The following is a 13,953-nucleotide window of genomic DNA, read 5'->3' as shown; positions in this document are numbered from 1 at the left end:
TCGTGAAGGTCAAATCTGTGGAGACAGAGCAGATTAGTGGTTGCTTAGAGCAGGAGAGGGTGAGGGTGGTGGGAGAAGGGGGTGATCACCAAAGGCATTTCTGAGGTGGTGAGATGTTCTGAAATCAGCTAGGATGATGATCAACTCTGTGAATATGCTAAAAACTATTGAATTGTACACTTTAAATATGTGAATTCTTTGTATGTGAATTATATATTAATAAAGTGGTTTAAAAGAAATGGACAAGGAGCCCGGCTAGCTCCCTTCAGAAGCCTCTGATGAGATGCAAGTCATAAATGCTGGAGAAGGTAAAAAAAAATTGTCCTTTATCAGCATTCTTCATAGTGTTAGATAACCACATCTCTAAATACAATGGATTTATATTTTATAATTAATAACAAATAAGACTTGAAATGGGTACTGTAGTTGTATCTAAATAAATTCTTGTTTTTATCCCAAGAAAATCTATTTATTTATTTATTTTTCCATTTGAGTTTTAAAAATTTTTTTAAATTTTATTTTTATACAATTTTAAAGGTTACTTTCCATTTACAGTTATTACAAAATATTGGCTATATTCCCCATGTTGTACAATATATCCTTGAGCCTATCTTATACCCAATAGTTTGTAGCTCCCACTCCTCTACCCCTATATTGCCCGCTCCCCCTGCCCCGCCCCCGGTAACCACTAGTTTGTTCTCTATATCTGTGAGTCTGCTTTTTTTCCCGAACAAAATTTTAAATGTAAATAATTTATACAATAGAACTTCGACGTACATCAAAAGCTAAAAATGTTTCTAAATAGTTATTCTTCATCACTGTGTATGTAACTAATGATAGAAACCTGGGAAGAGTATGAGAGAGAATGTATATTTTATTTGAAACCATTCAGAATTCCTCTTGGATACTTTTGAGTTACCAGGCATCAGCTTTAAAGAGGCAGGCAAGATGAAAATGTCATTGGCATGTCGAAACCCACCCAACGTGTCCTAACGATAGCAAGAGCAGAGTGAGTCTGTTGTAAAAATACATTGAATGCCGTATTCTCTCCAAAGCACTTTCATGAAACTTCTAGGGTGAATTAGCCATTGTGCACCATCTATTTTCAGGTCACATAGTAAAAGGCAGACATACTCACTGGTTTAAAAGTATATTTGAGAGAAATGAAAGTCTTTCTCAGACATAGTTGGTTTTACTTTATTCTTACCTATGGGAATCAAAACATTTGGATTCTGAAGGTTAAAAAAAAAAGAGGCAACAGCAGATGGAAATAATCTGACCACTTAAAGTTTCACCCACTCTATCCAATCTAGGATTTATTTCAGCTTACAAGATTGTCAGCACTTCGTTCAGGGCTATTTCAAATACAGTAACTAGAAGAATGTAGCTCCTTGCTGCTTAGAGAGCTAAAATATCTTCAGTTGCTTTTTTCCTTTATCTAAATGCTTTTGCTGAAACCTATGGTGAGTACAAAACCAGTTTTAGAGGGAGAAATAATTTTTCTTTTAAGCAACCGACATATGAGTAGTTGTTAGGAATTCAGTGTTCAAACACAAATATTCCTTCTCTTGTCCACATACAGAAAAGGCATTAGAAATTTTTGGGAAACGCTCTCCAGTTTTTCACAATTGTGGTTACTTAAACTTTTTAAAATAAAAACACTATTTGTTCTGTGTGTAAAATTATATATTACTGTTCCCTTAACATGCTAGATATTTTTTCTTCATGTCTTCTGCCTTTTGAAATGCTTTCAGTTGCATTGATTGTTGAGGTTAGAAATGAATCATTGCTATGAATTATTATTAGAGTTAGCACTTTAATTCTAGATTTTGTTTGTTCATTTTTGTTTCCCTAGAGAGTGCGATGGGGGTTTTTATTTTCAGAAAATTAAATTACTATTGTAACTAGTATGTTGAACAAGCATGACTCACAGGCAGGATATGAACAAAAGGCAACTGTATTTTGTTTTTTTCAATCCTTTAAAAATATATTTTTAATTATTCAATGGGAGCAGTTTATCCAATAAGTAAGGAAGAAAACTCAGGCAGCCCCTTACTTTACTATTTTTAGATAGCAAAAATTTATATGACTACTTTAGGTAATGAAAATAATCTGAATTTAGCAATTAGAATGTCCAGCATCATATAATAGTTAATATTCGAACTTGATTTGAAGTTACGACTTCCCTCCCAAGCTCAGACCTTCGTGAGGAAGACATTTCTGACTCCACAGGCTCAAGTGCAGGAGGAAAGGTGAGAAGGCAGAAGCAGTGACAGTGTCCTAGGGTGGCTTCAAGACTTCTGGGCTTCACACAAGTTTAAAGCCAATTTCTTCCTCGTGGGTGATTTCATGATTATGTCAGGGGCGTTGGCCTGCCCTTCCCGAGATGCAGACACTGCATTTTTCTCCTGGTGGCCACTCCTGGCTCAACGTCTTGTCTTTCTGCAGTCCACTTCAGACAGAGATCTAATGGTGTCTCATCACCCTCCACGTAGTCGTTTTAGGAACCTCACTTAGTGTGGCCCATGTCTCATCCATAGGACGTGCCACCCTTTGCCCTCTGAACCGAGTGAACAGATGTTCTACAGTGGGAATAGCAGCCACTCTCCTCTGTGTGCTACGTGTCCCTGACAGAGTTGGGTGCAAAGCTCTTCAAGTTGCTCCCTGCGAAGCTCTGCTCTCTTGACCAGGGGTGAGGATGGAAGCATGCCCAACTTGTAATCTGGCTCTTCCAAAAAAATCCTCCTCAAAAACTCTTCTCTTAATTGCTATTCTCTAAATTGTATCCTCGGTATTGGGAGGGGTTTAAGGACCTGGCAACCAATTTTCCATCTCTACTTCCTTCAGGATGGAGTCTCAAAATTCACCTTGTTATATGATATTTAGCACCATGGGATTTCAGCTTAAATTTCCTTTTTAGCATCCTGTTACGTTAGTATTTCAATATCTTCATGAACGCTGTTTGACAGTTCTGTCAGGTAAAAGGTTAATTTTTTTCTTTACCCTAGTTCTGCTATTTACTAGCTGTGAGGCCTTAGGCAAGACACATTACCTCTCTGTGCCTCCTTTGCTCACTAGTTGTTTTTGAAGATTAAATATGTTAACATTAGACATATTTGTGTAAACTTGAATGATGTCTGGCACATAAAACATGCCCAATAAGTTAACTACTACAATTATTACTGTTTTGTTAAATCGAATAGTGATGTTACATCAAAAATAGTCTTAGAGTTGCTGCTTTAAGCTATAAAGAAAAGTTGATACTAAAGAATGTAAAATACAGCTAGCATCTTGTGTCCATACCAGTTTTACCTTTGGTAAAGATAAAGTATGATAATTCCATGAAAAAATCCTTTAGCAATTCCAAGTTTTAAGAAAGAAAAGACATGGAGAAATTTGATAACATATGGAACACGTATAGCTTAGGATGAAGTCGAGTCACCCACCAAAATATTCATGTGATCATGTTCTGATCGTGCTGCTGGTATTGGTACCTCTAATCCTGTCCACTGGGAACAGTGGCTTGGTTACATTGAAGAGAATAATGTGAACTAAGGTTCCAGTGTGGGGTCTTTGAAAAGGAAAAAGTCAACTGTCTTCATTAAAAATAGAAGTGAGTACCATAGGCTTTTTATCAACTTGCTTCTAAAAATTGTTCCTGGCTTATGTTCTTAACATGAAAACAGAAATAACTTTGACCATTCTATGATGCCTTTTGAGATAAGTGGTACCATCCTAAGAACTCACAAAAATCTTATTGAAAATCATGAACTATGTGGTATTTGTGCATATTTGTCATTGTGTTGAGTCCTATTCTTATGTGTAACTCAGAGCTGACTGCCAAACCAGGCCATAGCAGAAGCAGAAAGGGACAGCACGTCCCCTTCCCAGGGTTGGAGTAGTAAAATCTTATGACCTTCTTCTATCTGAGCATACACAGATCTCATTGTTTAATGCGGCCACACATCTCATTGTTTTAACGGGAAACATCACCACATTGTAAGACATAGGTGACTCACTTTGCATAACAAGCAGATAAAGTTATTTCCAACAAGTTATGAATAATTATAGATATTTATAATAATGGTTATCTCTTTGATGGAATTGCCATATCAATAGACTACTTAAAAGCTCTACTGCTTCTCTGGCCTGTATGATGATCTGAGTCTTTTTATAGTTCACCATCTCATAAAGTTGTATTATATTTTATGAGAATTTAGAATGAGAGAACTAAGCAGGATACGCTTCTTTGGGGTGTAACAGGACATAGTAGAAAGAGGAAAAGTTTTGGAGGTCACACAAGCCTGAGTCTGAATTCCAGGTCAGACAGTGGATAGTCTACAGCTTTGAGGTACTTATATAACCGCTCTGAACCTCAACCTCCTCATTTATAAAAAGTGGGTAATGATCACTATCCTATGGAGTTGTTGGCCTGAATGTTCAACAAGATAATGTCTGTAAAGCAACAAGCACAATGCCACAGATACATAATGATAGTTATTGAATATTATTTGTGTAACTGGATTTATTGAGAGTCTGCAATGATTAAAACACAGTCACAACAGTAAATTGGGGGTTGAAGAGAAAGGTCACCTAACTCAGAAATTTAAGTAAGAAAGTTCATGACCAAGCAGTATCATCTCAAGGTAGTTTAACTGCACTGCACTTCATTGTTCATAAGAACTTCTAAAATAGAAATGATATTAAATGTAGTCAGTGATTAGAGCTCTAAATCTTGTTTGTAACTGTGGAAATATACCTGGCTCAATGACAGGCCCGTGAGGAAAAGTGGGATAATTGATGCTTGTGTAGCACATAAAACTTCTTGGAGAAAAAAAAAAAAAGAATTGTTGATAATGCATTTATTCTTTTCCTCTCTCAACAAACATTTGTTGATTTCTTAACACTATGAGATGCTAAAGATACAAAGAAAAAGAAAAGTGGCAGATGCCTTCTAGAAGCTTCCCATATAGTGACCACTTAAGTTACAAGAAGCCTTCAGTTTTGAAATCTCTTTGTCTCTATCACTGTCTCAAATCATTGTTCTTCTGTCTCCTTTAGATACTCACATGCGCAGTACATGCTATGGTGGAATCAAGAAGGGAGTGTGTGTCCGTCCTTTTCCTGGTGCAGTGACCAAGTCTGAATGCTGCTGTGCCAATCCAGACTATGGTTTTGGAGAGCCCTGCCAGCCATGCCCTGCTAAAAATTCAGGTAGTCACCTTCGCCAGTTTCACACCTGATAAAGAATATAGAAATGTCACATTAGATATTTGGCCAGAGTACCTCGGCTCTGAAGTGTTTTGTCTTTATTTTTAATGGAAGAAAAGAAATCCAAATCTGTGTTGACATGTGAAGCATATAATAAAGAGATCTATCTTGTTTTTACTTATGATCTCTAGGCAGAGAGAACACGCGGTGAATTTTATGATTATTTATTTATTTTATGATCCAATTATGACTGTTACAATGGATTCTTTACGTGAATATGTTAGCCTCAAAATCTTCCATCCCTTCTGTCATTCTGAAGATAAATAGCATAAAATTTACGTATCACTTTCAAGGTTATAATAAGTTCATGAGAACCTGGTTTTATTTATTTATTTTTAATCTTTACACAGAATGGTCTTAGGCTGCAGTCTATCAGAAGTTCCAGTCTATCAGGAATATCAGTAGTTCCAGAAAGTCATAAATTTATTTCTGAATGTTGTCATGAATTATAGGCACATTAAACAGTTTAATTCTTTGACTATTCTATGACTTGTTTATTCATATTTTTATGAAAACTGTATTGAATAGATGTAAGTACAGTAGGGAATCAGAAATAAACACAATCTCTTTTCCTTTAAAGTTGGGAATAGTTGAAAATATAGGTAGGCAAACATATAAATTACAGTTTGGTATGATTGCTGCCTTAAAAGGGACATAAAGAACTGGGAGAGCACAAAGGAAGGAGCAGTTAGTTGCCTGGGGAGGCTGGGAAAGACTGCACAGAGGGGTGGAGGCTTACTTTGGTCTTGAAAAAAGGAATAAGAACTTCCCAGGTAGAAGATGGAAGAAATGAATTCCAGCAAAGGAAGTGGCTTGTAATTCTGTTAAAAATCCTAAATGGACTGTTCAAACCTTAGCAAAATGGTGAGAGTCCCTCGGGAAGAATTACTGAGTATGACATTTTTTAAAAAGAGGAGTTAATGAAGGAAGTCTTCCCCTAAAATGTTAAGTGAATTATGCATATTATGAAAGAAGTGCAAAAATTGATAACAAGACTAGGTAAAAAGATTAGTGACTAATAAAATGAGTTCTGAATATAAGTGGAAATATAGGACACAATAAAGATAGCATTGAGATCAGTGAGAACAAATTAAACTAAGTAATTAATATTGTTGATAAATATTGGGAAGAATATGGAGTTAGCTCCCTACATTAAATGTTACAAAATAATTTTTTTGTAGAAGATACAAACTTTTTGTTACCCTGTAATGATAAAGGACACTCAAAACAGACCCCAAAGACTAAAATACACATATAAAGTAGAAAAATATTTTATTTAATTTATAAAGAATTTACATTAATCAATAAGGAAAGTTGAAATCCTCTATAGAAAAAAGTACAGTGTACATAGAACTTCACAAAGCAGAAAGGCAAATGGTAGAGTGCCATATAAAAATTAAAAGAAATCTATCTAAAATTAAAAGAAAAGTTTAAAAAGGTGTCATTTTTGTTTATTAGATTGGTAAAATACAAATGATTGATTTTCCCCAGTGTTGGGGAGGATATACAGAAATGGGTACTCTCTTACATTGGTGTTAGAAGGGTAACCTGGGATATTTAGGGAGAGGGGGACTATCAAAAACCTTAAAAGAGACATAAACTTTGAGCAGTTTTACTTCCAAGAGATTAACCTAGTGATAGAATTGAACTTTGTATTTTTTTATTATGATTGCAGAAAGTTGAACAAACCTAATTTCATCAATAAGAGATTGATTGAATGAGTGTGGTAGATCCACATAACTGAGAAAAGATGTTAAATCGTCTTTATTATAAATAGGCTATTACATGAAATGTCTATTGTAGAGTACAGAGGGTCCAAGCCTGCTCCCCACTTACAAACTCTATGACCTGAGCATGTTACTTCCCATCTCTATCCAAGCTCTCTTGGGATTAAAAGAGGAAAAATAACAGTATCTAGTTTGTAGTATTGGGAGGATTAAATAAATTATTAGATGCAAAATGCTAGAACAACACCAGGCACATCACGTGGTAAATGCTATTTATTACGTGTTTTCTATTATTTTATTATTGAGAGGAGAAGAAAAGCTAAAAAGCAATCTCTGTTGTACAATTTAGATATTTTTAAAGTTTACATAAGTAGAAAATATTTGTAATGTTTATCAATATATTAATGAAATTCAGGGTGATAATCACAGTTATTTTTATTTACATTTTTATGCTTACCTGTGATTTTGGAATTCTTAAAATAATTTTGTGCTAGAAAATGGTCCTTTTCATTTTAAGTTGTTGCAGGTAATTCTTAATGATAGTTTTGGAGTTATGTAAGTGACTTGTGTATGGAACAGATATAATTTAGAGTTTTTGATTTCTCTATTTGTTTTTATCTTACAGCTGAATTCCACGGTCTTTGTAGTAGTGGAGTAGGTATCACTGTGGATGGAAGAGGTAGCTCTATTCAATTCTCAATCTTATAATAATTATATAGTTTTATAGCTTTATTATTATAATATTATAGATAAGATGTATTTAATATTATAAAAATATATCAGTATAAAGTAATAAAATAAATTATCTCCTAGAACAATGGTTATAAGTTAGATGGTATCAATAAGTATGTAGATGTACATTTTTCATAGTAGATAAATATTTATCTGTTAAATATGCATTGTTTAAAATGTCACTAACAAACTACAACCATGATTTTATGGATACCGTCACTTAAGAAGAAGCTAGAGCTTGTAAAAAAAAAAAAAAGAAAAACAAGACAATTTAAAGAAAAATGTTAAATAATGGTGCTGACATGGTTTAAACAAAAACAATCTGTAAGAGATATTTGATATGGATCTTTAAGAGATATTTGAGATATACTGCCCTAAAAATAAATTGACTACTTATGACTAAGAATACTAAAATGTTTCTGTCCAACCAAAGAAGTACAAGGTTTCATTGAAGTTTTCTTTTTTAAAATTTAGCACTATGATTAACAAAATTACAATATAGAACTTGAACATTAAGTACATATGTGTTTATAAAGTTATTTTATATGTTAATAGTGTCCTTTGTTTTTTTAAAATAAAATTGTAGGGTGCTATTAATCTTTAGTTTACATATATATTCTAATACTTTCATGTTTGAGGAGACTTTAGACAAATTATAGATTGACAGTAAATATCACATTTTTTTGCAAAGAACGTCAGAAACCAGAGTAAAGGAGCAAACTTTTACAATGATGTTTCTCCCCAAAATTAAATTAAAAGACTAACATTTCTGGAGTATTTAAGGCTTCCCAAATTCTAGAACACAGTAGTTAGGATTAAAATTTGAGCATAGTTACCAAAATTTTATTTTATGCTGACTCCGTTTTTTTATTCCCTTTCAATATGGCCTCCCCAACAGAGCCATTGCAACTAGATGGTTGCTCATACAAGCACATCATTCCTCAAGTCCCACGGCCCACGGGTGACAGAGCATAGTCATGTTCATGGCTTGTTGTAAAACATTGTGTTCTCAAGCATCCACATTTGAACTGTCCTCTCCATTAATTTCAACTTATCAACAATGAGTAACATTTAATAAGTATCATATTACTTAGTTGACTATAAAAAATGATAATAAAATAGAAATATTCCAGGCCTTCAGGACCATAAAATTATACAGACACCCTAATAAATCTTTGCCTTTTAATTAGATGGTTATAATACCTATCAAGTTGAGTTTTCCTTTGGGTTTTGAGCCAACAGTCTATAAATTTCTTTATTAATTTTATCATAAATGCCAGCACATTACATGGCTTAATGCTTTGAATTTCTGCCGGTTCCCTTCATTTTTCTTTTGACTTACCAGGAAGTGTCCCATATCTCTCTATTTTATTCTCACTCCTTATTTTCATTTCGTTTCCCTTTCTGAATTGCAAATTGGGGGTCTGCAGGGTTAGACACTACGTATTTTGAGTGATCTTTACTAGACATACATGTATCAACAGACAGTAAGTGGCTGTGAGCATTAAACTCTGAACATTTAATGCAGATATCAATGAGTGTGCTCTGGATCCTGATATATGTGCCAATGGAATTTGTGAAAATTTACGTGGTAGTTACCGTTGTAATTGCAACAGTGGCTATGAGCCAGATGCCTCTGGAAGAAACTGTATTGGTAAGTTATTTGTTTTATTATACAAGAGCCTTTTGTATAGTTTAATCCCATGGATTATAGGAGAAATCAAACTACAAATAAATGAGTAAAACTAGAGATCTTACAGTTTTTCTTGTTTCCTTTTTAGTGCAGAGATAGAAAAATATGGGAATCAAACAAATGCTGTTACATAGTAACAAACTTTTTAGTGGCACAATTTAGTATTTAAATTATTTTTTTCCCAAGTGAATGGACACAGAGTCAGTTATCGGCCTGTTATATCTGCATATATCTTAATCCTATAATTTTTCACTAGGAAGTGGGATTCAAAAATTAATGAGGCAGTGTGGATAATAATAAGTTAAGAAAATTAAATATTACAGGTTGACTTATAAAGAATCAGTTGCTGCAAAATATCCAAACATGATAACTGAGATGGGTGTTTCCTTTTGTAATTTATAAGGGAATGTTTGAAAAAACTTAAGTATGTAGTTCGTATGTTCAAGAATTTGTGAAGAATCTAGATTTTCCCGTGGAGCACTTGAGTTCACTTTTAGAAAACGAATGTTATTCCATCCATTATTATATATAATAATTTTTACAGCTAACCACTGATGACTCTTACATCCAAGTCTTGATGATTATGATTAGAAAGAAATACATTTTTCTATGTTTATGGCTCTGGGTTTTATTACTGATTTATGTTATTATATATCCATTTCACCTTGGGTTGAAGACATACATACAGATGGATATATAAAGCTATATTAAATATCATGTACTTATAACAGATTTTGATATCTGTTGGGAAGGGCACCAGCCAGAGATTGTTGAACATTTATAAAAATACGCAAACCAGCTAGTTTTTATTCCCCAGAAGCAAAGTTGCTTCCAGCATAGTGCCCAAGTACAGTTGAGCACATGAGTACCCTACTGAAAACAGGGAGATTCAGTGAGCATTCACACATTGAACATGATTCATGGCACTACTCAACTATTTAAAGTAGGTACGTGCATAATTTTGATAAAATTAAAACTAGATTTTAAAAATAAAAATGAAGCCGAATTCCAGTTTTAGTTTGCTGGGGCTGCCCTAACAAAGTACACAAAACGGGGTTGCTGAAAACAACGGAAATTGATTGTTACAGTTTGGGAAGTCAGAAGTCCAAAATCAAGGTGTCAACAGGATCACACTCTTTCTAATGGCTCTAGGGAAGAATCTTTCCTTTCCTCTTCTAGTCTCTGGTGTTTGCTGGCAATCTTTAGCATTCCTAGACTTTTAGATGTGTCACTCTAGCCACACATCCATCTTTCCCCTGTGTGTCTTCACATCAGCTTCCCTCTGTATGTGTTTGTCCCTATGTCAAAATTTGCCCTTTTTCATATGGACTCCAGTTGTTGGTGTCCATACCTATATTGGAATACAACCTACCTGAAGGATCTTATTTTAACTTGATTACTCTGTAACAATCCTATTTCTAAATAAGGTCACATTCTGAGGTACTGTGGGTTAGAGATTCAAAATATTTTTTGAGAGACCCATTTCAACCCGTAGCATGGACTAATGAATAAATAAATAGTGATTCAGCCACTTGATAAAATGTACAATCATGAGGGAGATTATGGTGATGCTTAAAGTATAATACCGCTGTGGGGCAGTAAGTAAATGAAGAACAAAGTAGTAATGTGCCTTTTCCAAATCATTACACACCTCCCAGGAACTTCAAAAGCATCTTAAAAGTAGCCACAAGAATAAGAATGTTCCATATGAGTAAAACCAAATATATTTTGCTTAGGATCAGGAATGTGTTTTGGATACGAAGAGACTGAGTCAAGGTATGGGGTGAGGAAAAAAACAAGCAACAAAAATAAAACATTTTGATCACTGTGCTGTTTGTTTCACTGTGTGTGTCTCCTGTCTTCTAACGGTTGCTTCCAGACATTGATGAGTGCCTGGTAAACAGACTGCTCTGTGACAATGGCCTATGCCGAAACACACCTGGGAGCTACAGCTGCACCTGCCCACCTGGCTATGTGTTCAGGACTGAGACAGAGACGTGTGAAGGTAAGAGCCATCTTCCTTCGTTGTGAACAGTAAGCACCTCGATATGCGTGAACCACAAGTACGTTATGAAGCAGTAGAGCAGAAAGAATGTTTGAATATGTTTAAAATTTTATAATCTCTTTCAGCTAATCTGCCAGTTGTAGAAATAGCATGCACCTAACCAGTTTATAAAACCATCCGTTTTGTCCCATTCAGATGAAATATCACCAAACATTTTGAATTTAATGGGAAAAAAAAGTGAAAGGAGCCAATTTGTTTTACTTGCTAATAAAATGTCAGATTTTTGTTTGTTTTTCCCTTTTTAAAACCACTGTGACACATTAGCCTGGGGGAACCTGCACTGTAATGGCAAAGTCAGCTCTTAGGCATTTTATTTATGAAATGATTGATAGACCTCAGAGGTTGGCCCAGAAAATATTTGGGGCTTGAGTAAAAATGGTCACCTTAATTAAATTTATAGTCCAAGAAAATTGTCCTTTGCATTTGAAAATTTTGAAGTTATAATTTGGGCTTAAAGATCATGAATCACTGTTTAAAAACGTCTTCCTTTTCTTTTAAGCTCATTTTTCTTCAGTGGGAGTTACATGAATGAGTTAAATGCTTAGGAAAGGCCTCATTTTCAGTAGATACCAGCTAAGCAATGAGTGCCTTCAATTATGTTTTTGTTTCTTGATCAAAGTACTGTGTATTTCAGAATACTCTGTGGTATGACTACTAGTCATTGTTCCTTTTAAGTCTCACTGTGTGGGCCTATAGAAGTGTCCCATGACATTCTCAAATCCAATAACTACTTCCGAATAGTAACCTTTTCAAAAAAAAAATTTAATCTTTAGTTATTTGGAGTAGCCCTTTTTTATCTGTTAAAGTATTTGTTTCCTAGTGACTTCATAGCCAAGAAAACTGCAATAGTAATATTATGCAAAAAGATGTTAACATTCTCTTCATCTTATTGTTTAACTTCAAAGCATTCTTATGAACAGAAACAAGTTAGGACTCAAACAAGATGCCAGAACACAAAGGACTTAGCTGAAGTCAATGAAATGCAGTCACAAAGTGCAATTCTCAGTTTGGATTGAATTTGAGGGACCACTGAAAAGCAGTAATTAACCTGAAGAAAGAAAAAAAGGGAAGAAAAAAGAAAACCTCGCATAAAATGCAGTTTTTCTGAACTTAGTTCTGATAATTGTTGAGTTCCCCTCCTATCCACCACCTGTGGCAGGAGCTGCTCAAAGAAAAGCGCACTTTCCATTCCCAGCTAAAGTACTTGAAGATTCATCCTGTCCATAGATGAGCAGAGATGACAGGGGGCACACTTAAGAATTTTGAATATTTTCACATAATATGTGTTTAGCCTAAGCTTCTTAAATGTATTCAACCAGAGTCTTTATTTTCTAGCACCCACTCCCCACAACACCTCTTATCCTTCAAAATTGCCATGAGAAACTTTGTAAAAGAAAAAAAATTCTAGCCATATTTCCTCCATGAGTTTTTTGGAGGGTGGGAGAAGGGATTTCAAGAATTGTGTTTCTTTCCATTTTGTTTTTATTCCCGACTTTCTACACTTCCTTCTCACTGCTCTTCATCAGTTTTATCTATTGTGTCTTGGAAGATAAGCTTCTGTTAAATGTCAGGAAGCTCTGAAAGCAAGAATAGCTAAGGGTATCATCTTGATTTAACTGGGAAGCTGATTGTTATTAGGACTGGTTTCCCTGTCCATAGCGACAGAACGCTTTGGTGCTCTTGTGAGGGAGACACATAACGGGGAACTAAATGGTTGCTGTCTGATTCAGTTTGGTCACTTTGGTTTGCGTACCAAATCATCAATATTTATAGCATATTTCTTCCATTTTAACGAGTAAGATGAAGTTGAAAGGTACTGAGAGGTGAAATACCAAAGGGTAAATAAAAGGGATTCGCCTACTTACGTGAAAAAGTGAAGAGTAGGAGCTAATGGTGTTTAATAGTATGACATTGGATGATTACATAAATATTAAGGCATATTAATACCAAATCAGGCAACAGTGATGGTTAGAAAACATGGTCTTAACTTATTTTGTCCAAAGGATAATTGTTCCTGATAAACCTGAGCCTTTTCTTTAATATGAAATATGTTTTATTATCTGTCGTTTATAAGAAAGAAGTTCATATTATGTAAATAAAAGAGAAATGATAGAGAAATATTTTGATTCTAGCCTTATGACATTTGTGGAAATAAAATTGATTTATGGTGAGAAATCCAACCAAATAACTGTTATTTCTACACTTTCTTCCCACTATTAAGTTATTTGCATTTTATTAAGTGTTTTGCAAAAAAGAAATAGACCTGCAGACCACGGATATCTTTTTCCCTTGGGTGTCCTCCTTATTTCCAGCCTTGCATTCACACAATAAATTTGTCTGCCTGAAGCAGTTCTCTGCATGCTATTCTTTCTAAACTAATTTCCAAAGACTAGGCAGGGAATTATCAGCCAATTCATTGCCGATTCTAGCTTTCTCTATATATATTTGCTAGATTCACTAATTTT

General features: G+C 34.5%; 1 protein-coding gene across 1 annotated transcript in view; it reads left to right on the top strand.

Moving 5' to 3' along the window:
• FBN2 (fibrillin 2) overlaps positions 1–13,953 on the top strand; it is a 231,120-nt gene that overhangs the window by 135,222 nt on the left and 81,945 nt on the right. Inside the window, exons 16-19 of the mRNA XM_060146231.1 lie at positions 5,062–5,214; positions 7,624–7,677; positions 9,259–9,384; positions 11,303–11,428. Of these exons, the coding sequence (XP_060002214.1) occupies positions 5,062–5,214; positions 7,624–7,677; positions 9,259–9,384; positions 11,303–11,428 (459 nt within the window). The remainder of the gene's footprint in view (positions 1–5,061; positions 5,215–7,623; positions 7,678–9,258; positions 9,385–11,302; positions 11,429–13,953) is intronic.

The sequence above is a fragment of the Lagenorhynchus albirostris genome, chromosome 3 (genome assembly GCF_949774975.1).
Source record: "Lagenorhynchus albirostris chromosome 3, mLagAlb1.1, whole genome shotgun sequence".
NCBI lineage: Eukaryota > Metazoa > Chordata > Mammalia > Artiodactyla > Delphinidae > Lagenorhynchus > Lagenorhynchus albirostris.
This window is presented reverse-complemented; position numbering and strand designations above follow the sequence as displayed.